Below are 24,590 nucleotides of genomic sequence, written 5' to 3' on the forward strand. Positions count from 1 at the left end.
TACTAAAAATACAAAAAACTAGCCGGGGGAGGTGGCGGTTGCCTGTAGTCCCAGCTACTCGGGAGGCTGAGGCAGGAGAATGGTGTAAACCCGGGAGGCGGAACTTGCGGTGAGCCGAGATCGCGCCACTGCACTCCAGCCCGGGCAACAGAGCGAGACTCTGTCTCAAACAAACAAACAAACAAAAAACTCTGCTCCCTGAATGCTCGGGGAGACTGATTTGAGTAATAATAAAATCCTCGTCTCCCGCACAGCTGGCTCTGCGTGAATTACCCTTTCTGTACTGTAATTCCCCTGTCTTGAGAAATCAGCTCTGTCTAGGCAGCAGGAAAGGTGAATCCACTGGGCAGTTACACTATTGCTCCTGTGATTGGATTATGTCAGATGGCGTGGTTGCCCTTTTTTCATTTTTTTTCTTTTTTTAGACAGTCTTGCTGTCACTCAAGCTGGAGCGTGGTGGCGCGATCTTGGCTGACTAAAACCTCTGCCTCCCAGGTTCAAGCAATTCTTGTGCCTCCATCTCCCAAGAAGCTGGAGCACAGGCATGTGCCACCATGCCTGGCCTTGGCCTCTCAAATTGCTGGGATTACACGCATGAGCTACCTCACCAGCCGTAGTTTTGTTTTGTTTTGTTTTGTTTTGTTTTTGAGACGAAGTCTTGCTCTGTCGCCCAGGCTGGAGTGCAGTGGCCAGATCTCAGCTCACTGCAAGCTCTGCCTTCCGGGTTTACACCATTCTCCTGCCTCAGCCTCCCGAGTAGCTGGGACTACAGGCGCCTGCCACCTCGCCCGGCTAGTTTTTTGCTTTTTTTTTTTTTTGAGACGGAGTCTCGCTCTGCCGCCCAGGCTGGAGTGCAGTGGCCGGGTCTCAGCTCACTGCAAGCTCCGCCTCCTGGGTTTACGCCATTCTCCTGCCTCAGCCTCCCAAGCAGCTGGGACTACAGGCGCCCGCCATGTCGCCCGGCTAGTTTTTTGTATTTTTTAGTAGAGACGGGGTTTCACCATGTTAGCCAGGATGGTCTCGATCTCCTGACCTCGTGATCCGCCCGTCTCGGCCTCCCAAAGTGCTGGGATTACAGGCTTGAGCCACCGCGCCCGGCCACATTTTTTGCATTTTTTAGTAGAGACGGGGTTTCACCGTGTTAGCCAGGATGGTCTCGATCTCCTGACCTCGTGATCCACCCGTCTCAGCCTCCCAAAGTGCTGGGATTACAGGCTTGAGCCACCGCGCCTGGCCCAGTTTTGTTTTCTTGAGACAGAGTCTCACTCTGTCACCCAGGCTGGAGCAAAGTGGTAGAGTCATAGCTCCCTGCAACCTAGAACTCCTGGATTCAAGTGATCCTCCCATTTCAGCCTAGCCAGTAGCTAGGACTTCAAGCACCTGACACCACGCCTGGCCTTTTTTTTTTTTTTTTGAGACAGACTCTTGCTATGCTGTCCAGGATGGTCTCAAATTTCTGGCCTCAAGTCATCCTCCTGCCTCAGCCTTCCAAAGCTCTCAGATTAGAGGCATGAGCCACCACACCTGGCCCCACAGTTGACCTTAAAATAGGAGATTATATGATTATCTGGGGGTGTGGGGGGGCTGATCTAGCTACATGATCCCTTTTAAAGCATGGAGCTCTTGGCGGACACAGTGGCTCACACCTGTAATCCCAGCACTTTGGAAGGCTGAGGCAGTTGGATCACCGGAGGTCTGTAATTTAAGACCAGCCTTGGCCGGGCGCGGTGGCTCAAGCCTGTAATCCCAGCACTTGGGAGGCCGAGACAGGCGGATCACGAGGTCAGAGATCGAGACCATCCTGGCTAACACGGTGAAAACCCCGTCTCTACTAAAAAAAATACAAAAACTAGCCGGGCGAGATGGCGGGCGCCTGTAGTCCCAGCTACTCGGGAGGCTGAGGCAGGAGAATGGCGTAACCCGGAGGCGGAGCTTGCAGTGAGCTGAGATCCGGCCACTGCACTCCAGTCCGGGCAACAGAGCGAGACTCCGCCTCAAAAAAAAAAAAAAAAAAAAAAAAGACCAGCCTTGCCAACAGGGCGAAAACCTATTTCTGCTAAAAATACAAAAATTAGCCAGGTGTGGTCGTGCACGCCTGTAATCCCAGGTACTTGGGAGGCTGAGGCAGGAGAATTGCTTGAACCTGGGAGGTGGAAGTTGCAGTGAGTCGAGATCATGCTACTGCACTCTAGCCTGGGTGACAGAGCAAGACTCCGTCTTGGGAAAAAAAAAAAAATACAAAAATTAGGCCGAGCATGGTGGCTCACTCCTGTAATCCCAGCACTCTGGGAGGTCGAGGCGGGCAGATCATGAGGTCAGGAGATTGAGACCATCCTAGCCAACATGGTGAATCCCCGTCTCTACTAAAAATACAAAAATTAGCCAGGTGTGGTGGTACGCGCCTGTAATCCCAGCTACTTGGGAGGCTAAGGCAGGAGAATCACTTGAACCCAGGAGGCAGAGGTTGCAGTGAGCCAAGATCGTGCCACCGCCCTCCAGCCTGGCAACAGAGCACGACTATCTCCAAAAAAAAAAAAAAGAAAAAGAAAAAAGGAAAAAGAGGCTGGGTGCACTGGCTCACACCTGTAATCTCAGCACTTTGGGAGGCTGAGGCAGGCAGATCACTTGAGATCAGGAGTTCAAGACCAGCCTGGCCAACATGGTGAAACCTTGACTCTACTAGAAATACAAAAAATTAGCCAGGTGTGGTGGCGTGTGCCTGTAATCCTAAGTACTCAGGAGGCTGAGGCAGGACAATGGCGTAAACCCGGGAGGCGGAGGTTATAGTGAGCTGAGATTGCGCGTCTGCACTCCATCCTGGGCAACAGAGCAAGACTCTGTCTCAAAAAAAGAGAAATGCCTAGAAATAAATATGAAAAGACTAAGTGGAGAAACCAAAACTCTACTTAGGGTCATAAAACAGTAGATCTCTAGCTTGTAAGTGTCTGCCTCACTCTCCACACTGCAAGCTCTGGGATCGACATGCCCACATTCAAATCTAACATATGTGCCCACCCTCCCCTGCATTCCCAGCATATCAAGCATTTGACAATCTGTTGACTGAGTGGATTTCTTCAGCCCACACTCCAGATGCTGGCTTTGTCTGATAGGAAATGCGTGAGATAGCCCCATGGGCCAGGGCTTCTTGAACTGGCAGCAGAGGAATGCAGCATTCCTCATGGGGACACAGTCAAAACTTACCCACAACATGGCAAACACAAGAGAAGTGGAGATACCTGGGCTCAGGTCGGCACCAGGCCATGAGCACAGTGGTATGGGAAAGCCTGAAGAACAGGGCCCAGCATGTCTCAAGGGATGGTCACAAGACACAGTAGACCATGGGGCCACAGTAGGGGTGGCCAGTGCCAACCTCTGCTGCTTTGTCTGTGTACTCCAAGCTCCCTTCTAGGCTGGTCTCTGGTCCCAAAGGGTACAAGGGCCTTAACATAACAAGAACCTACTGTGTTCAGGGCAGGAGGGATGGGCCATCAAGAGAGCCCAGGTTCCAGCTGTCACATGATACTGAACTTACTGTGCATCTGGGAAGGCAAAGCTGGAGGAGCAGCAAGGGTGACCAGTCTGACCTCTGCTGCTGTGTTCACATAACCGCAGGCTCACTTCTTGGCCAGGGTCCTTCCTGAAGGAAATAAGAATGCCACCGAACTTGAGAACCTAATTTACGACAGGAGGAGGAAGCCCAGATGGAGTCATCCCACAGGGATAGCTGAGGTCCCTGGTGGGAAGGCAGGAAGGACCCCAAAGTAAGGTCTTTGGGGCAGCAGCCCCTGCACTCCTCCAATGTTCCTTCATCCACGCAGACACACAGACTTCTGTGACCACACGTGATACCAGGCCTTGGTATCCACTTGTCCCTGCCTACTGTTTCCTTACTGCCCCGAGAGGTGGCAACGCCTGGGCCTCTGCTGCTCTGTTCACACAGCTCTAGCTCCCTTCCTGGCCAGGGTCTCTCCTGGAGCAAACAGGAGTATGAAGGAACTGAACAACCTGCTGTGTGCAGGGGAGGACCAGATGGCCCGGATCCAAGTCCAGTTGTATGAAAGGGCTAGGGCTCTTCAGGGAACACATGGGGCTCCACTGGCCACACAGGGCAGAGAAATGGCAAGTCACAACAACTATCACTTCGCGGAAGATAACTACCGTGCACAGCCACCACCAATGACAAACAGATGCTCACAGTGGGACCCCAACTGAAAAGGGTACTGTCTCAGCTCCAGGCTGCAGGGCTGACAGGCAGAGCCTCAAATGCTACCAGGAACTCTGTGAAGCCCAGCTGCCTGCACTGCTCCCTTCGAAGGCTGGTTCTGTCCTCGACATGGCCCATAGCCTGATGAGGAGGCTGAGGCACGGGAGAGCACAGCCAAACCCCTACTGCCTCCAATGGGGTGGCACCAGGTTCAAGAGGCAAAAGAAGCGACTGAGAGCCAGAAAACAAGATATAGGGTTTTATTGGTGGCTTACATACCGGGGAGAGTCCAGGGGTGGTGGGCTGGGCAGGAGAACCACTTGCAAAAAGCATGCAGTTTATATAGCATTTTCACTTAATATCCTCCCGGGGCAACCTTCATTTAACTGAAAGCAAAAGGCCAGGATCCCCCCTACCACCAACGTTCCATGGGACAGGGCCAAGGACCCAGATGTTCCTCAAAAATAAGGAACGAATCTCTGAGATTCCTTAGCCAGGAACTCTGAACCACACTCAGGTGCGTCTGCCACACAGGGCCATTTTCAGGTATGCTTAAGCCATTGCCATGGGGTGTGTTTACTAAACACATGAGAAGGGAAGGGCAAGGTCACAGCCTGAAGCACTGCCCACGGACGGCCCTCTGCATGCTGGGGTTACTGCTGTGGGGCTCCTTTTCTCACCATCATCACCTCAGTTCTGCTCCCAACGTTGACCCACGGACCACCGGCCCGGCACCACCACAACTGTTGCAGTGTCTGTAGCCTCACCTACAGTTCCTACTGCGCCCTGAGAAGCACTTATGGTCTTTGAGCCAGAGGCCCAGCACCCACGCACACCCACCTACATCTCCACTAGGCTTCGGGTAGCACGTCCAACTCCTGAGACTGTGCAGACTCCCATTTTCCAGAGGCCTCTGCTCCTGCTGCTCCCCACCTACAAAGCTTGCCCCAGGGCCTTCACACGTGCAGTTCACACTGCCAGGGACACTCCTCCCCCAGTTACTTCCTGCTTGCCCTTCTAGCCTCAGTCCAGCAACCTCCAGGCTTTGTTAGATCGTGTATCCACAGCACTTCACAGGAAAATAATCCACATCCACTGGCCCAGCCACCGCCTCAGTGGCCCACTAAAGACCCACAGATGGAATCAGGGTTCTCATCTCTCTACCTTAGAGCAGCTGCGAGGCTGGCCGGCTCCTCCCACACCCCTGGCCTTACACAGACAGGGTCATCCCACAGGGATGGCTGAGGTTCTTGGCTGGGAGACAGGGAAGACCCTAAACTGAGGTCTTCAGGGCACTAGCCCCTGCACTCTTCCATTGCTCCTTCATCCATGCAGACATACAGACTTGTGTGAACACATCTGAGTTTATTCTGCCACTGCTACAGGGCCCACTGTCATTTCCAGCCCACTGAGGTTGAGGGTATGGCCAGACTGGGATTCACGCAGGCCCAGGTTGAAAGAATGTGTTGGGGTGGGGGTGCCTGGCTTTGATCCCTGCCCCAGTGGGTTGGCCAGGTAGTCAGAGCCTCCAGGTTCCCTCACACACAGCCTGGTACATTTCTGCCGTCAGGGGTCGGAAGGACTGGGCCTGGTTGTCCAGTACAAACAGACGGTCAACCACGATCCCCACGTTGAAGCCTTCACGCACCAGCCGGGTCTTCATCAGTTTGAACGTGCTCGTGACCTCCACGGCGTCCTGCACAGCAGTGATCATGATCCCCTCACTGACACCCCTCCCCCCGGCTATGCTTTTCCACCCACCTTCCCTGCCACCCTGGGCTCACCTGGATGCGGATGAAATGGGGGGTAGCGTAGGCAGGGAGCCAAGCGCGAACGTGCCGGTACAACTTCTGCCCGTCGAAAGTCTGGCCGGGGGCTAGCTGCACGGCAGCCATGCCCACTTTACCCTCACACCCTAGGGAGCAGTCTGGTCACTCTTGGCTGACCCACCTCAAGGGCCCACAGCTGACCCTCCAGCCTCGCCCAGCTCTGCTCACTGGCTGTGAGATGCGGCAAGTTTCTAAACCTCTCTCTACCCTAGCGCTTCCCCACCTGTAAAATCGGAATAACGACCCCTCCACCCACAAAGCTGTTGGAAGTTTAAAATGAGAACCATCCGCACCTGGCACACACACGCCATACACATTAACCTGCTGCAGGAAGTCCACCTGCGACAACACGCCCTCCACCTCGTGCGTGGACACGTTCTCGCCCTTCCACCTGCAGGGTTCGAGCCGGCGCTTGTGACCACGCCCCCGGCAAGGAGAGGCCCCGCCTCTTGCCCCGCCCCGCCTGCCCCTTTTGGGGATTAGGAGGCCCGGTCAGCCCCGCCCCCGCTAAAATCGAGAAGCCCCGCCTTAGCGTGGGAAGTCCGGACTCCAAGCTCCGCCCTCTTACGATAGGAAAGTCCCGCCTCTTCAGCCTGGCTCCCTCTAGGATCTGAAGGCTTCCGTGGTCCCGCCCCAGCCCCGCCCCGAGAAACCCCGCCTCGGACCGGAAGGTGTCCCCGAGGCGGTCGCGGAAGTAGAGGAAGCCTTCGCGGTCCATGGCCAGTACGTCCCCGGTGTTGTAGTAAACGTCGCCCGATTGCCGCACGTTGCGCACCAGCTTCCGTTCCGACAGCTCTCGGGGGCCGCGGTAGCCCACGAAGGGTTGGTGGCTTACCACCTTGGTCAGCAGCAGCCCCGGCTCCCCTGGGGGTAGGAGCAGGAACAAGAACCCCTGGAGCCCACCAGCCAAATCCCCTGCTGGAGGTTTTCAACAACGGTGGACTCTTCATCATCCAGCGCCCTGCCAAGGACAGACCCAAAGAGAGACAGGGAGATCCAGAGATTCAGAGACAGACACCCTGAGAGACGGCGACGGGCGACACAGAAAATTAGAAGTCTAGGTCAGGCGGTATCGGGGAGCCCATGAGAAACGGAAAGGATGACAAGGGGTGGAGACGGACAGACAAATGGCAGTGAGAATACACATGACCAGGACCTTGGAAGGCCCTGGGCGAAGACACTGACAAGGTACAGGAAAAGAGACCAATGGCTGGAATGCCACAGAAAGCTCAAGAGAACAAATCAGTTGGACACCCAGAGACCCAGTAAATCAGAGCGAGAGATCAAGGCAGGGGGGCTGGGCAGAGCTGAGAAGCTGAGGCAGAGCCCCCAGACGGTGCTAAGACAGGCCACTGGCTCAGGGTCCAGATGAAGGCTGCATACCCCTTTAGTGAGCACCAGTGTTAAGCTTTTGGGCAGCTCGTTCCAGCCAGAGAAGACTGAGGGTCACCACCCCCACCACCCAGGAAAGGCTCCTCAACCCCCATACCTAGCCCTGCAGGGATGCAGAAGCCCTGATTATCCCTCACAGGCTCCTCCGCCTCCATGTCGAACTGCACCAGCTCAAAGGGGGACAGCATCTGGGGTAGAGGGTGGGGTGTCGACATAGGTCCTGTGGGCTCAGCCTCAGTTGGGGCAGCTGCACACCGGGCACCCGCACACTCACTCGAAGGAGGCAGTTCATCTTGCCTAGGGCCCCGCGGCGCCCCACATAGTTGACTAAGCCCATGTTGCCTTCTGTGGAGCCGTAGATTTCCCAGATCCGAATGGGACCGAAGCGCTGCTGGAAGGCCTCCCACACATCAGCCCGGAGTCCATTGCCCATCGCCATGCGGACTGGATGTGTCCGGTCCTCTGGTTGCTACAGGAATGTCCCCAGAAGGGTGAGGAGGAGATGCTTTGGGGGCATGCCTTAGAACCTTTACCTAGAGGGGGTGTTATCCTGGGTCCTTACCTTGGGAGTTACCTGGAAGGTGATGGGGAACCTCTACCTAAGGGATCTACCTGGGTTACTTACATGAGAGTAGTTACTGGAGTCTTTTCAAATAGAGGGTTACCTGCAGGGGTGACCTGAGAGCTTTGCCTAGGGGACGTTACCAGAGGTGACTGGAGGCCTCATCTGGGGTCTCACCTAAGTAGTTACCTAGAATTTTAATTTCATGGAGATTTAATTTTAATGGAAATTCTCACAATAGGTGTAGGGGCTATTATTCCTGTTTCCCAAATGAGGACACTGAGGCTCAAGGTAGCACAGCTATCAGAGAAACCACTATTGGAAGCCTTGTCTGGAACTCCTTATCTGGGTTCTTGCATGAGGTGGATTATCTGAAGGACTTGCTTGAGTTCAGTACCTGAATCTTTACCTGAGATATCATCTGGGATTTCATACTTGCGTGTTCACCATGGAGCCCTAATCTTAGAGCCTCACCTGGGGCGTGTTACACAAGTACCGCAGGAGCTCGCCCACATACAGGATCACTGTCACGCCATGCTGCCGACAGTCATCCCAGAAGCAGGAAGCAGAGAACTTGGGGGCCAGAACACAGGTGGCTCCTGGGAGATGAGAGGGGAGGGTGTTCCAGGTCATGCTTCCAAGTTGTTGTAAGAAGCTGCTTTTAGCACCTGTGTTCACCCACCCCCACACCCTGAAATACAAGACAATGCTGAGTTCATCTTTGTGTCCTTGGCCCAGCCAGGACTGCTGTCATTAGAAGAGCATAGGCAGGCCTGGGTTCAAATCCTGTCTCCAGGATGCCTGGAAAGCTCCGTGCCTGGTATAAAGTGATCAATGCTAAATAAGGGCTGCAAATATTAATTTTTTTTTTTTTTTTTGGCCGGGCGCGGTGGCTCAAGCCTGTAATCCCAGCACTTTGGGAGGCCGAGACGGGTGGATCACGAGGTCAGGAGATCGAGACCATCCTGGTCTACACGGTGAAACCCCATCTCTACTAAAAAATACAAAAAACTAGCCGGGTGAGGTGGCGGGCGCCTGTAGTCCCAGCTACTCGGGAGGCTGAGGCAGGAGAATGGTGTAAACCCAGGAGGCGGAGCTTGCAGTGAGCCGAGATCGCGCCACTGCACTCCAGCCTGGGGGACAGAGCTAGACTCCGTCTCAAAAAAAAAAAAAAAAAAAAAAAAAAAAATTTTTTTTTTTTGAGATAGAGTCTCGCTCTGTCGCCCAGGCTGGAGTGCAGTGGTGCAAGGCTCACTGCAACCTCTGCCTCCCAGGTTCAAGCGCTTCTCCTGCCTCAGCCTTCTGAGTAGCTGGGATTACAGGCACCCGCCACCACGGCTGGCTAATTTTTGTATTTTTTTAGTAGAGACGGGGTTTCACCATGTTGCCCAGGCTGGTCGTGAACTCCTGACCTTTCAGGTGATCCACCCGCCTCAGCCTCCCAAAGTGCTGGGATTACAGGTGTGAGCCACCATGCCCGGCCACTTTTTTAATTTTTATTTTTACTTGTCACTGACTCGAAGCTCAAATCACTCTTGATTGTGATAAATGAATGCCCAGCTAAGCAGATGGGTGGGCAGGTGGATGGATATAGTAGATGAATGGATGGACAGTTACAGTAGTGAGTGAATAGATGGATGGACAGAGTAGTGAGTGAGTAGATGGATGGACAGTTAGAGTAGTGAGTGAGTCGATGGATGGACAGAGTGGTGAGTTAGTAGATGGATGGACAGTTAGAGTAGTGAGTGAGTAGATGGATGGATGGACAGAGTAGTGAGTGAGTAGACAGATGGGTGGACAGTAGTGAGTGAGTAGATGGATGGACAGTTAGAGTAGTGAGTGAGTAGATGGATGGATGGACAGTTAGAGTAGTGAGTGAGTAGATGGATGGACAGTTAGAGTAGTGAGTGAGTAGATGGATGAGTGGACAGTTAGAGTAGTGAGTGAGTCGATGGATGGACAGAGTAGTGAGTGAGTAGATGGATGGACAGTTATAGTAGTGAGTGAGTAGATGGATGGACAGTTAGAGTAGTGAGTGAGTCGATGGATGGACAGAGTAGTGAGTGAGTAGATGGATGGACAGTTAGAGTAGTGAGTGAGTAGATGGATGGGTAGACATTTAGAGGAGTGAGTAGATGGATGGGTGGACAGTTAGAGTAGTGAGTGAGTAGACGGATGGGTGGGTGGTGACATGCAGAGGCGGGGGGTAGAAAGATGGATAGGTGTAAGGATGGATAGATGGGTGGGTGGGTGGATTAATGGATGAATGAAGAAGTAGGTGAGTAGGTGGATGGATGGGTTGGTAGATGTATGTATGGATGTATTGATGTATGGACACATGGATTAATAAGATATAAGGGGGCCGGGCGCGGTGGCTCAAGCCTGTAATCCCAGCACTTTGGGAGGCTGAGGGGGGTGGATCACCTGAAAGATGAGGAGTTCGACACCAGCCTAGCCAACATGGTGAAACCCCATCTCTACCAAAAAATGCAAAAATTATCCAGGCGTGGTGGTGCACACCTGTAGTCCTAGCTACTTGGGAGGCTGAGGCGGGAGAATCGCTTGAACCCAGGAGGGGGAGAGTGTGGTGAGCCGAGCTTGACCACTGCACTCCAGCCTGGGTGACAGAGTAAGACTCTGTCTCAAAAAAAAAGCTGAATCTAACAACATCTTTAGAGAAAGTTTCCAATTTAACAAGAAATGCAGACGAAAGGGGAACAGAGACCTACAAGCAAATACAATGGGGAGACTGTTTAATTATATAGTTAAAAAAAAAAAAAAAAAAACACCCAGCCAGTTGGGTGGGCACAGCGGCTTACACCTGTAATCTCAGCACTTTAGGAGGCCAACATGGTCGGATCACTTGAGGCCAGAAGTTCAAGACCAGACTGGCCAACAGGGCAAAACCCTGTCTTTAGTAAAAATACAAAAAAATTAGCTGGGCATGGTGGCCCACACCTGTAATCACAGCTACTCAGGAGGCTGAGGCATGAGAATCATTTGAACCCAGGAGGCAGAGGTTGCAGTAAGCCAAGATCACACCACTGCACTCCAGCCTGGGTGACAAAGCAAGACCCTGTCTCTGAAAACAAAACCAAACCAAAACAGCCCATTGGAGAAATCTGAACATAGTCGACATCATATAATATTAAGGGGTTACTATTAGTGTTATAGGTGTGATAATTTGGTTACAGTTTCTTAAGTGCTTATATATTAGAGATATGTACTGCAATATTTACAAGCATATAGTGTCTAGGATTTGCTCTGATCTATTCTAGAAAGAAATAGGGAAGTGGCTGGGCATGCTGGCTCACACCTGTAATCCCAGCACTTTGGGAGGCTGAGGCGGGTGAATCTCGAGGTTAGGAGTTTGAGACCAGCCTGGCCAGCATGGCAAAACCTCGTCTCTACTACAAATACAAAAATTTGCCAGGCATGGTGGCGTGCACCTGTAATGCCAGCTACTCAGGAGGCTGAGGCAGAAAATTGCTTGAACCCGTGGGGCGGAGGTTGTGGTGAGCTGTGATGGCACCACTACACTCCAGCCTGAGCGACAGAGTGAGACTCTGTCTCAAAAACAAACAAACAAAAAAGAAACAGGGAAGTACATGTGAAATTAAACTGGCAACATGTTAATTATTGAGGCTGGGCGAAGATACATGAGATGTCATCAAACTATTTTCACTTTTTTTTTTTTGAGATTGAGTTTTGCTTTTTGCCCAGGCTGGAGTGCAATGGCGAGATCTCGGCTCACTGCAACCCCTGCCACCCGGGTTCAAGCGATTCTCCTACCTCAGCCTCCTGAGTAGCTGGGATTACAGGTGTGTGCCCCCATGACTGGCTAAATTTTTTTATGTTTTTAGTAGAGACAGGGTTTCTCCATGTTGGTCAGGCTTGTCTCGAACTCCTGATTTCAGGTGATCCGCCGGCCTCAGCCTCCCAAAGTGCTGGGATTACAGGCGTGAGCCACCATGCCCAGCTAATTTTTGTATTTTAAGTAGAGATGGATTTCACCATGTTGGCCAGGCTGATCTTCAACTCCTGACCTCAGGTGATCCACCAGCCTCATCCTCCCAAAGTGCTGGGATTACAGGGGTGAGCCACTGGGCACAGCCCAAACTTTTCATAATTAAAAAAAAAAAAAAATCTGGCTGGGTGCAGTGGCTCACGTCCATAATCCCAGCACTTTGGGAGGCCGAGGCGGGCGGATCACCTGAGGTCAGGAGTTTGAGACAAGCCTGACCAACATGGAGAAACCCCCCTCTCTATTAAAAACATAAAAAAAAATTAGCCGGTCACAGGGGCACATGTCTGTAATCCCAGCTACTCAGGAGGCTGAGGCAGGAGAATCGCTTGAACCCAGGAGGCAGTGGTTGTAGTGAGCCAAGATCGTGCCATTGCACTCCAGCCTGGGCAACAATAGCGAAACTCTGTCTCAAAAAAAAAAAAAAAAGGCCGGGCGCGGTGGCTCAAGCCTGTAATCCCAGCACTTTGGGAGGCCGAGACGGGTGGATCACGAGGTCAGGAGATCGAGACCATCCTGGCTAACACTGTGAAACCCCGTCTCTACAAAAAATACAAAAAAAAAAAAAAACTAGCCGGGCGAGGTGGCGGGCGCCTGTAGTCCCAGCTACTCCGGAGGCTGAGGCGGGAGAATGGCGTGAACCCAGGAGGCAGAGCTTGCAGTGAGCTGAGATCCGGCCACTGCACTCCAGCCTGGGCAGCAGAGCAAGACTCCGTCTCAAAAAAAAAAAAAAAAAAAAAAAAAAAAAAAAAAATTGGCTGGGAACCGTGGCTCACGCCTGTAATCCCAGCACTTTGGGAGGCTGAGGCAGGCGGATCACAAGGTCAGGAATTCGAGACCAGCCTGGCCAACATGGTGAAACCCCTTCTCTACTAAAAATACAAAATTAGCCAGGCACAGTGGTGGGCACCTGTAATAACAGCTACTAGGGAGACTGAGGCAGAAGAATCGCTCACAAGTGCTCACCACTATGCCTGGCTTTTTTTTTTTTTTTTTAAACAGATGGACTCTCACTATGTTGCCCAGGCTGGTGTTGAACTCCTGGGCTCAAGTGACCCTCCTGCCTTGGCACCCCAAAGTGCAGGGATTATAGGCATGAGCAGCCACACCTAGCCATGATAAAAGTTTGAAAACAAAAAGAGGCTGGGCGCGGTGGCTCACACCTGTAATCCCAGCACTTTGGGAGGCTGAGGCGGGTGAGTCACCTGAGGTCAGGAGTTCGAGACCAGCCTGGCCAACATGGAGAAACCTCGTCTCTACTAAAAATACAAACATTAGCCGGGTGTGGTGGCAGGTGTCTGTAATCCCAGCTACTCGCGAGACTCAGCCTCAGCACAGAATTGCTTGAACCCGGGAGGCAGAGGTTGTGGTCAGCTGAGCTCACACCAGTACACTCCAGCCTGGGCGACAGAGTGAGACTCCGTCTCAAAAAAAAAAAAAAAATTATTGAGGCTGGGTGATGATACATGAGATGTCATCAAACTATTTTCGCTTTTTTTTTGGGCAATGGAGTTTCACTCTTTTCGCAACCCCCGCCTCCCAGGTTCAAGCGAGTCTCCTGCCTCCGCCTCCTGGGTTCACGCCATTCTCCTGCCTCCGCCTCACGGGTTCAAGCAATTCTCCTGCCTCAGCTTCCCGAGTAGCTGGAAGTACAGGCGCCCGCCACCACGCCCGGCTAATTTTGTATTTTCAGTATCACTAAATTCTTTGCCTAGCAAGGAATATTAATATTAAGACCCTGGGAAGGGAATTCATTCCTGGGGGGAGGTTTATAAACGGCCACTCTGGGATTGTCTGTCCTATGCAGTTGAGATAAGGGCTGAGATACGCCCTGGTCTCCTGCAGAACCCTCAGGCTTACTAGGGTAGGGAAAAACCCCGCCCTGGTAAATTGGAGGTCAGACTGGTTCTCTGCTCTCGAACACTGTTTTCTGTTGTTTACGATGTTTATCAAGACAATGCATACACCGCTGAACATACTCTTATCAGTAGTTCTGTTTTGCCCTTTGCCTTGTGATCTTTGTTGGACCCTTATCAGTAGTTCTGCTTTTTGCCCTTTGAAGCACGTGATCTTTGTACCTACTCCCTGTTCTTGCACCCCTTCCCCTTTTGAAATCCTTAATAAAACTTGCTGGCTTTGAGGCTCAGGTGGGCATCACGGTCCTACTGATATGTGATGTCACCCCTGGTGGCCCAGCTGTAAAATTCCTCTCTTTGTACTCTTTCTCTTTATTTCTCAGCTGGCCAACACTTATGGAAACTAGAAAGAACCTATGTTGAAATACTGGGGGCAGGTTCCCCTAATACCACCATGCCTGGCTTTTTTTTTTTTTTTTAACAGATGGACTCTCACTATGTTGTCCAGGCTAGTGTTGAACTCCTGGGCTCAAGGGACCCTCCTGCCTTGGCACCCCAAAGTGCAGGGATTATAGGCATGAGCAGCCACACCTAGCCATGATAAAAGTTTGAAAACACAAAGAGGCCGGGTGCAGTGGCTCACACCTGTAATCCTAGCACTTTGGGAGGCCGAGGCTGGTGGATCACAAGGTCAGGAGTTTGAGACCAGCCTGACCAACATGGTGAAACCTTGTCTCTAGTAAAAATACAAAAATTGCCAGGCGCAGTGGCTCAAGCCTGTAATCCCAGCACTTTGGGAGGCCGAGACGGGCGGATCACGAGGTCAGGAGATGGAGACCATCCTGGCTAACACGGTGAAACCCCGTCTCTACTAAAAAATACAAAAACCTAGCCAGGCGAAGTGGTGGGCACCTGTAGTCCCAGTTACTCGGGAGGCTGAGGCAGGAGAATGGCGGGAACCTGGGAGGCGGAGCTTGCAGTGAGCTGAGATCCGGCCACTGCACTCCAGCCTGGGCGACAGAGCAAGACTCCGTCTCAAAAAAAAAAAAAAAAAATACAAAAATTAGCTGGGCATGGTGGTGCATGCCTGTAATCCCAGCTACTCAGGAGGCTGAGGCAGAAGAATCACTTGAACCTGGGAGGCGGAGGTTGCAGTTAGCTGAGATCATGCCACTGCACTCCAGCCTGGGCCATAGAGCAAGACTCTGTCTCAAAAAAAAAAAAAAAAAGAGAGAAAATGGCTGGGCGCAGTGGCTCATATCTGTAATCTCAGCACTTTGGAAGGCTGAGGCAGGTGGATCATGAGGTCACAAGTTCAAGACCAGCGTGGCCAAGATGGTGAAATTCCATCTCTACTAAAAATACAAAAATTAGCTGGGCATAGTGGTGGGTGCCTGTAATCCCAGCTACTCGGGAGGCTGAGGCAGGAGAATTGCTTGAACCCAGGAGGCAGAGGTTGCGGTGAGCCAAGATCAGGCCACTGCACTCCAGCCTGGCGACAAAGCAAGACTCCGTCTCAAAAATAAAAAATAAATAAAAAGAAAAAAGAACAAGCTATGGAGAGGTCCCTGTCTAGATTCTGAATCAAGAGTCCAAAGAGACAGCCCTATGGAGTGCTTGAGAGCACTCCTACTCCAGCTCCCCCTGGGGCCATGTCACAAATCTGGGCCAGCATCCCCATCGTCTCCTGAGCACCCCACCTTCCCCGGATGCCTGTGACCGTCACTCATATAAGGTCTTGTCACCTCCTGACCAAAGCACAGCCATTAGGGACTGTGTGGGTGTCCAGGCTTCTGTCCATGGGGCTCTGGTACTCATTGGTGGGTGTTCCTTCTCGAAAGTGAGAACGCAGGGTGTGGGTAACCTACAGTGTCTTTTTGCCTTGACAGCCCCACCCTGACACTTACTCCAGTGGTCCTGTAGATTGGAGAGATCCTCAGAAGTGGGCTTACCGAGCTCTAAGCAGCCGAGGATCCCAACGACAAGTCCCATCACGTGGTACAGAGGCAGGACTATGTAAACCACGTCATCAGCTGTGGCCCCAAATAAGGACAGCATCTTGCTCATCTGCAGTACCCTCTCATGCGTGAGGATGGCTGGCTTCGGGAGGCCTTGGGATGAAGGCATGGCAAGGGCAGGGTGGTGAAATGACAGCACAGAGAGGGGCCTGACCAGAGGGATAGATCTCTAACAGCCAGGCCTGCATTGGGGTTTGAGGCTCTCAGAGAGCAGTCAAGTATAGGGATCTGTGGTTGGGTTCACAGGCTGAATTTGGACTGAGAGTAATATGTCAAGACCAAAGGTTTCAGTGGCTGTTTACTGGACACAGGAAGAATTCTAGCATTGACCTCTCAAATTACATTGGGGGTCAGAGTTCAGGCCAAATGTCAAAATCAAGGCTGGGCGCAGCGGCTCATGCCTGTAATTCCATCATTTTGGGAGGCTGAGGTGGACAGATCACCTGAGATCAGGGGTTAGAAACCAGCATGGCCGGCCGGGCGCGGTGGCTCAAGCCTGTAATCCCAGCACTTTGGGAGGCCGAGACGGGCGGATCACGAGGTCAGGAGATCGAGACCATCCTGGCTAACACGGTGAAACCCCGTCTCTACTAAAAATACAAAAAACTAGCTGGGCGAGGTGGCGGGCGCCTGTAGTCCCAGCTGCTCGGGAGGCTGAGGCAGGAGAATGGCGTGAACCCGGGAGGCGGAGCTTGCAGTGAGCTGAGATCCGGCCACTGCACTCCAGTCCGGGCGACAGAGCGAGACACCGCCTCAAAAAAAAAAAAAAAAGAAACCAGCATGGCCAACTTGGCAAAACCCTGTCTCTACCGAAAATGCAAAAATTAGCCAGGTGTGGTGGTGGGTGCCTGTAATCTCAGCTACTCAGGAGGCTGAGGCAAGAGAATCGCTTGAACCCAGGAGGTGGAGGTTGCAGTGAGCTGAGATTGCACCACTGCACTCCAGCCTAGGCGAGAGAGCAAGACTGTCTCAAACAAAACAAAACAAAACAAACAAACAAAACAGCCAAACAAACAGAAAACAAATGTCAACATCAGATGGTAAAGTGGTTTCAGAGGTCAACACTGAGGCACAAGTCAAGTGTGGAGTCAGGTCAGCCTGAGAGTTCAGAGGCTGGTGCTAATGGGCACCCTCACCAGTGGTCCCTGAGGTGTAGATGAAGAGGGCAGGGCTTCTCCAAGTGATCCCAGCACGCAGGTCAGCAGGCACTGGATGGGAGGGCGCTGCATCCAGGGCAGCCCCCAGAGCCCCTACCCCTGGTGTAGGGGAGGTATGACTGAGGTAGAAGCAGCGGATGTTCTCAGCCTGCAGCTTGGGAAGGATCTCCTCCAGGCTCTCCCGGAGGTCTGCAGGGATGGGTCAGAGGAGAAACAGAGGCAAGGCTCACCTTTGAGGTCGCGAGGTGGGATCTGAGACCCACCGATGCAGGCAGAGTTGCAGCTAGCATAGAAAAGCGTCCACGTTGTTTGGTAAAGAATCCCATCATTAGTATTTTTGGTCAAAAAGGATTGAAATAGCCATTGTGGGAAAATTAAACTCTGGTGACTTGAGAACTACTTTCTCCTCATAAGTCTTGATTATAATTGCCTGAGAAAGTGGGCAGGTGGGGACCAAGGGCCTCTGCCAGTCCCACCAGGACCCCTGTCCTACAGTCCCTGACCTTGCCCCCTTCCATTCTCCACTGGCTCCAAGGCCCTCACCTGGGTCCACCACCAGCACCCGGGCCCCAGAGATCAGCACAGAGTGCACCAGGGGCATCCCCCGGCTATGCGGGTTGATCCAGGCTGTTGGGCAGCCCAGCTTGGCCAGCCCCAGCCACAGACACAGGGCTGGAACGGCCTGGGAAGCCAGCACCAGGAGGGCGGCAGGCTCCCCAGCACACAGCCTCGCACGGCCACCCAGCTCAGCCTTCAGGGCCCATGCTGCCTGGCAGGCCCGCGCGTCCAGCTCGCCAAGGGTGACTGAGCCAACCCCGGGTCCCATCCACACCAAGATTGCCCTGCCAGACTGAGCTCGTGCTCGCCTCTCGAAGGCATCTACAAAGGTGTCAGGCGGCTGCCGGCTCAAGCATGCCCTGACCTTCAGGCCCACATGGAGGAGCTTAGCCAAGAAGACCACATCAGCCGGCAGCCAGCGTAGCCCTGGGGGCGGCCGTGCTGGCAGCAGGGTTAGTGCCAGGGCCGCAGCTGCCAGGCTCAGCCCATGGGGCACCCAGGGGCTGAGCCAGGGCCGTGCTAACATGGCCAGCCCAAGTAACACGCAGCATGTGGGATCCCCTAGCAGCCAGCGCAGGGTCAAGGCCACAGCCACTGGCCACACTGGCTGTCCCAGGCCCCAGAGCAGGAGCAGCAGCAGCAGCAGCAAGGCCAACCGTCGCCTGACACTCATGGTACCAGCTCCTCCCTAAGAGCAGCAGCTGTGGAATACTGAGGCTCACCTCTGGCCCCTCAGAGTAGCCCAATGGCTCCTCCCCAGGGGTGGCGGCCCTGGCACTGCTGACAGTGGCTGGTCCTCTCCCCAGGACTTTGCCCCCAGCCTTTCTCCTCTACATGTTTGTTTGCTCTGACTGGTCTTGTGTGTGGCTCCAGCCCCTCTCTGCCTATTTGCCACCCTTTTCAGCCCCCTCCTTTGCCAGGTCTGACACCTTTCCATCATTGGTCTCTGGGTTCCCAGGTCTCTGCCCTTTGGGCACCACCACTAGCCTCCCTTCCTGCTGTCCTGCTTGCCCCATCCACCCTCCAGGGCTGGCATCTAACTCTCTTGCCTCCCCTCCCATCCCTGCTGTGTACCAGGCTCTCAGAGCACAGAAATCCCTGCCCTTGGGAACACTCCAATCAGGCCAAACAGAAAAGCAACAGGACAGCAAGGTGGACCTCACTGGGAGGTCGTCCTGTGACACCCACTTAAACCCTGGGGAGAGGGGCTCAGCCAGGCTAAGCCCCTTGTCCCACGATCCAAGGAATCGTAGCCTCCTGTCAGGCATCCAGCAAGTGCTCAGTAAATAGAGGAACACTCGCATCGCCTGGATTCAAACCAGCTCTGCCCCCCACCCATGTGCTTACTCTGTGAGTCTCTGCCCCACCTCTGGCTTTGATGACGACGGAGTCCTGGGGTTCAGGAGACTGAAGTCAGCCCATGAGGCATGCAGGTGGATCATCAAGGCCTTGGCATTTCACCTTGAGGAGGCAGTCCCAGAAGGTAAACCCAGAGGGGCTGCCATTGGCCTAGGAGCCTGGCAGGTCAGGCTGGGGCATGGCCCTCCAGGCCATACCCCACTCCACCAGCTCGAAATCCTTAGGGCAGGGCACCTAGGCTAGGAGCCACTATTGTGCTGAAGAGGGGAGAGGTAAAGAGTGGCTGCTCTCTCCGCTGGATGCAGGGGCCTGGGACACGGGCTGGCCACTGGGGTGGTGTCCCCAACCGCCCAGCAGTCAGCCCCCGGATCCCACCCCTCACTGTTTCCTGTCCCCAACACGGCCATCGGAGCCCTCCCTGAACTTGGCCCCCAGCACCAAGGGCAGATATATGGGGGCTCATATACCCTCAGGGCAACCTGGCCCCAAAGATCCCCCTGGGCTCACCACAAGTAAGGTGCTCAGCCATGTCCATCAGAGTGGGGGAGGGGAAGTCTCAAGTCCAAAAGCCCTTAGACCCTGGCTGGAAGATCTATGGGAGGGGCCTCAAAGGTCGTGGACAGCAGCAATCAGCAGTGTGATGGGGCTTTCACATGGCCTCCCTCTCAGAGACCCATCTCAGATGTGGCCTGCCTATCCTCCTCCCCACAGGACTCAGGGATCCAAGAGAAGCAAGTGCCGGTTATATATGTAGCCCATCTTAGCCCCTACAGAATAGAGGTCCGAGATGGCAAAGTGGACCATCCTGTCCCTGCCCAGGACAACCTGTGGGCCGCATGGGTGCCGCCCAAGAACAAGGACGCTGAGCCCTGACACCCACAGCTTGTCTATGAGAGCAAGGCACGCACTGATCCAGGTGCTCACAGCCTCGTGGTTTACGCCCCAAGGCCTACAGTCCTTTATTAGAGTGAGAGTCCCGAGGCCCAGGCCCCATATATGATGGGTCCACTTGGGCCTCCTTAGGCGCCCCATGATGGAGGGATAGCTTGGGTAGGGAGCTAGGAACCTTGCCCAGCCTCACACCGGGGCAGGGGAGCGGCCCCAGCCCCCACCCCCACCCCAGGAGGGGGCGGGGCGAGAACCGGAGTCCTATCTTGGGCCAGGTCCCAGTGCCTGAGCGCCCGGTTTAGGCAGGAAATGGTCTAGTTCTCAGAGGTGGTCTAGTCCCTAACCAGTCCCAGCTCGGCACCACCCGGAGGGTTCAAGTACATGGAGGAGAGGAGTAAGGCGGACTTAGGCCCTGGTATGGAGAAAGGGTGAAGGGAGAGAGAGGACCTGCGCTCAGGAGGGAGTGTGGTCTAGTGGTGGGAACCACAGGTCCCGTAGCGGGCGTGGCCGACCGTGTGGGAGGCCCCGGATTCACCGTGGGCGAGGCCAGGCCCCAGCCCGATCAGGGCGCAGGGTGCGCGGCCAGGTGGCGCTCCAGCAGCGCGCGGTGCGAGAAGACCTTGCCGCAGGCGGGGCAGGGCGCGCGCTCGGGCCGGTGAGTGCGCATGTGCACGTTGAGCGAGCTCTTCTGCGTGAAGCGCTTGGCGCAGACGGCGCACTGGAAGGCGCGCACGCCGGTGTGCGTGACCATGTGCTTGAGCAGGTAGTCGCGCAGCGAGAAGGATCGCCAGCACACGGCGCACTGGTGCGGCTTCTCCCCTGCGGACGACAGGGCGGGCCGCGAACTTAAGTCAGACTCTACAGCTCCCCGCCGCCACCCCACCCCACCCCCACCCTGGGCGCCTGGACCTGGCAGGAGCTCCCCTCCCCTCCCGAACCACTATCCCGGGATCCCATGCCTGTCGGGGGACCCTCCCCTTACTATGGGATCTTCCCGCCCAGCAGGGACACCCCCTCCTCTCCAGAACCTCCCTTCACGTTGGGACTTTCCTGCCCAACAGGGACCCTCATACACTGTGAAGTACCTCTCTCCCATCCCTTCCTGGCAGGGACCCCCTTTCTGTTATCCTGGGATGCCACTGTCTGACAGGGCTCCCCTAAATCCAGCAAGTACCCTGCCTGCAGGGAACCCAGCCTATCTGGAACATCTGTTGCCCATCTGGACTGCCCACTGGGCTCTCCCTCTACCCTCAGGGACCCTCCCCCTCAGCTCCTACCCACCCGGCACAGGGAGACACTCGGACCTGGCCCCCCTCGCCCATGCCCATATAGTCTCCTAAACTCAGTCTGACAAGGCCAGTGCCCTTTCATAAGGAGGGACCTGGGCACATCTGCCACCTTCCTGCAGGAGGCCCCAGTTGCCCAGAACCCCTGCCCGCTGGCCACTATAATGTCCTTGGTGTGATAGAGCTCCTCATTCTAGGTTAGGGGAGGGGAGGCAGGCTGAGTCCACCCCTAGATTCATCAGGTATTAACAAAATGTGTATCTCAGCCAGGCATGGTGCCTCCCACCTGTAATCCTAACATTTTGGGAGGCCGAGGCAGGCAGATCGCTTGAGGCCAGGAGTTCAAGACCAGACTGACCAACATGGCAAAACCCCTTCTCTACTAAAAATACAAAAAATAGCCGAGTGTGGCGGTGCACACTTGTAATCCCAGCTACTCAGGAGGCTGAGGCACAAGAATCACTTGAACCCAGGAGGCAAAGGTTGCAGTAAACCAAGCTCGTACCACTGTACTACAGCCTGGGCAACAGAGGGAGACTAGGTCTCCAAAAAAAAAAAAAAAAAAAAGCCTCTCTCAGTGGCAGGGTACTGAAAGGCAGTGCCTGCCAGGGGGTACCCCAGACTAACCGCGCCCAGGCACCTGGCTCAGATCACACACTTCACACAGCCAGCACTACCTTGGGGCCTCTGGCAGCTCCCTGGAGACTAACCACCCAACTCCCTTATTCCCAGGCCCCTGGCTCCTCCCAGTTGTCCCCAAGGCAGCCAGAGGTGATTATAAACTGACATCTCAGTCACTCCCCAGCTGAGAATACCATGGCTTCCCCACCACTCACAGTCAAAACCCAAGTTCCAGCCCATGCAGAAACCTCCCTCACTACCACTGTGGCCTTCCAGCCAAAGTTTTGCTTTTACTGACAATGCCCAGCAGGCTTCTGCTTTCCATTCCTTTGTCCTCCATTTCAGCCCCCAGGGAGCATCCTCACCACATTCCTCAGTACCATCCTCCCACTCTTTACCTCTCCTGCAGCGCTGCAAAGCCGCCTCCCTGACATGGCCAAGGTCCGAGGGAACCTCTGCACAGCTTTTCGGGGTCCTCTGCAGCTGTGGGGTCCTCACACTGTACCCATGTTTTCCTACTCCTGCCCCAGTCTCAGGTGTTCCTGGGGCCTTCATCGCACCACCTCTCTGAGGGCTTTTTACCCCTGGGCCCGTAAACCCACCCTCCCTTGCTGACTGCCCATAGCAGGACTGCTGGAAACCAGAGAGACACAGGAGGCTCCCTGGAGCAGTTTCCCAACCTGCCCAGGTCCCCCTGCCAAGACTCCATGCCCATCATGTGCATCCTAAGCTGCTAAAGTTTCCAGCACCACCTTCCAAAGGCCAGGACAGGCTCCTGCTTCCCAACCCAGCCTCAGGATCCCCCTCCACAGAAGCCAGTGCCTGCTGCTCCACAGAGTGGGACTTTCCCCTCCCCCACATACCTTGCACTTGGGGGAAGGCTCAATTTCCAGGCCCCCTGCTACCCAAAAGTAACAGAACAGTTCCAGTGCCCTGTAACTAGTGCTGAATTCCCCCTTAGGTTTAACTCTCCAATGAGAGATTCTCCCTCTCCTCTCCCGCCCTGGCTCACCCGAGTGGATGAACATGTGCTTGGTGTAGTTTTTCCGGGAGCTGAACGTCTTGCGACAGTGGCTGCACTCATAGGTAGGTGGCTCAGCACCTAGGGTGCGAGCAGGGGTGCCTGAGGGGGCCGTGGTGGGAGCAGCAGAGGGAGCCGGGGCCTCCCCCAGCTGAGTGCTGGGGGCTGCCTCGGGCTGGAGTGGGGGGTAGAAGGCGGGTGGGGGCGCAGGGGCTGGCCCCGATGGTGCTGAAGGGGGTGGTGCAGGTGGCCCGGGGGCACCCAAGTGAAAGGGGAAGAGTGCGACGGGTGGCCCTGGGGTCTTCACACCAGGCGGGCGGGGTCCAGCCAGTATGCAGTCGGGCTGGACAGGGGTCTCAGTGGGACAGCCTTCGGGGACAGCGCCATCCTCGTCGTGCCAAGTGGATACATAGCTGTCTGGAAATACGTCCTCAGCTGCCCCAGCTCCCCGAAGAAAATCCCTCCCGGCACCACTGTAGTCAGCGAGGCCAGTGGGTGCAGGGGGCTCCTCGCAGGCGCTGTCAGCAGCAGCAGTGAGGAAGCCGGCAGCACAGTCTGGGAAGGAAGGAGGTGCCTGTCCCTCGCCCGGGCCGCCACCTTCGCCGTCCTCGCCATCGGTCTCATCGTCAGTTTCCTCGTCATCCTCATCACCGCGATCGTCAGGGGCCGCGGACAGTGAGGGGTCAGCATCAGGCCCCTCGGCCTTGGCAGGTGTTGGGGGCGCAGGCAGCTGCAAACGCGCGGGCTGGCGCTGCTTACGGCTGTGCGCAGCACCAGGGTGCCCCGGGGGGCGCGCAGCCAGCAGGTGGCGCAGGCGGTGACGCAGCTGCGCAGGTGCGAGTGGCGGGGGCACAGGGGTGGGCAGGGGCGTGGGCGCAGAGGTGCCCGGGGCTCGGGCGCGGGCGATAATCTGCGTGCATTCGTCGATAACTGTCTGTATGCGAAGCACCGACGCGGCCGTGAGCACCTGCAGGGCTTCGCCCTGTGCCACAACAAGCGAACCGCTGTACAGGAACTCGACCAGCTGTCGCACCGTCTGTGCGGGCACCACCGGAGGCACACGGATCTCAGAGTGGCCAAGCAGCAGCTTGTCTTGGAAGAAGGGCGAGCCGGCCGCCAGCACGCAGCGGTGGGCACGCAGCGAAGCTTCACGAATGCGCACAGTCACGTCGCAGAAGTGCCCCCCCAGCCTCTGCCCATTGAGGGTCTCAAGCAGAGAACGTGAGAAGTTCTGCAGGTGTATGTGGTGCACAGCCTCTGCAGCCGCCATCTGCACAGAACAAGAGGAGGGCCGGAAGAGGTCAACTGAGGACCCCCCTCTGTCCCAACCTCCCTGTCCCCTCACCCCTTGCTGCAGGACAGGGCTCAAGAGTGCACCACACTCCAAGGCGCGCTAACCCATCCCTCCCCAGCTGCCCTTCACAGTCCCCAGTCCCAACACAGGACACTCCAGCACTCCCTCCTCCTCCCATCTCGGTCCCGGCCAGGCCCTCTACAGCCCCCCACTAACTCCGCAAACCTTAGCACACCCCTAGGAGAGGCTTACAGCCCCCGAAAAGGTTCAGGGCTTGGCTTACTCTGTGTTGACTCACCCACCCACCCCACCCCATCCCAACTCCAATAACCCTAAGCCTCCCCATGTGCCCCTCCAAGAGGGCAGCCCTGTGTGTAGAAGAGGCCAAGGACCCCCATCCCAACTGGCTAACCTGCCTCACCCAGAGCAGACCTTGCTCACTACCCAGCTAGTTTCCCCTCCACCCCTGCTGGCAGCTCCTTTTGGTTTCCTTTAGCCACATCCCCCCGGTATGAGACCCT

The 24,590-nt window shown here is 55.0% G+C and overlaps 2 protein-coding genes across 15 annotated transcripts in view; both read right to left on the reverse strand.

Moving 5' to 3' along the window:
• Positions 1-18,946, reverse strand: part of SLC27A5 (solute carrier family 27 member 5) — a 25,887-nt gene extending 6,941 nt beyond the window's left edge. For 2 of the 9 annotated variants that reach the window (XR_004440559.1, XR_004440558.1), the window contains exons 1-9: positions 17,586-18,313; positions 17,022-17,231; positions 15,820-15,978; positions 8,462-8,586; positions 7,700-7,894; positions 7,523-7,613; positions 6,699-6,897; positions 6,327-6,424; positions 3,533-3,637 (exon numbers count right to left, since the gene is read on the reverse strand). Coding sequence is in view for 1 of the 9 variants with exons in the window: in XM_033224750.1 (XP_033080641.1) it covers positions 5,724-5,900; positions 5,989-6,119; positions 6,327-6,424; positions 6,699-6,897; positions 7,523-7,613; positions 7,700-7,894; positions 8,462-8,586; positions 15,820-15,978; positions 17,022-17,231; positions 17,586-18,273 (2,073 nt within the window). In the remaining 8 variants the exon portion in view is untranslated. Of the gene's footprint in view, positions 1-3,532; positions 3,638-5,552; positions 5,901-5,988; positions 6,120-6,326; positions 6,425-6,601; positions 6,995-7,522; positions 7,614-7,699; positions 7,895-8,461; positions 8,587-15,819; positions 15,979-17,021; positions 17,232-17,585 lie in introns of those variants that run through there. The other 7 variants (XR_004440553.1, XR_004440556.1, XR_004440555.1 and 4 more) reach the window with 7 other exon arrangements.
• A 924-nt stretch (positions 18,947-19,870) lies between these two features.
• ZBTB45 (zinc finger and BTB domain containing 45) overlaps positions 19,871-24,590 on the reverse strand; it is a 33,250-nt gene continuing 28,530 nt past the window's right edge. For all 6 annotated transcript variants that reach the window (XM_033224760.1, XM_033224755.1, XM_033224756.1 and 3 more), the window contains exons 2-3: positions 22,767-24,045; positions 19,871-20,666 (exon numbers count right to left, since the gene is read on the reverse strand). In XM_033224760.1, coding sequence (XP_033080651.1) covers positions 20,410-20,666; positions 22,767-24,045 — 1,536 coding nt within the window. In that variant the 3' untranslated portion in view covers positions 19,871-20,409. The remainder of the gene's footprint in view (positions 20,667-22,766; positions 24,046-24,590) is intronic.

This window comes from Trachypithecus francoisi, unplaced genomic scaffold (assembly GCF_009764315.1).
Source record: "Trachypithecus francoisi isolate TF-2019V2 unplaced genomic scaffold, Tfra_2.0 Lachesis_group12, whole genome shotgun sequence".
Classification (NCBI taxonomy): Eukaryota; Metazoa; Chordata; class Mammalia; order Primates; family Cercopithecidae; genus Trachypithecus; species Trachypithecus francoisi.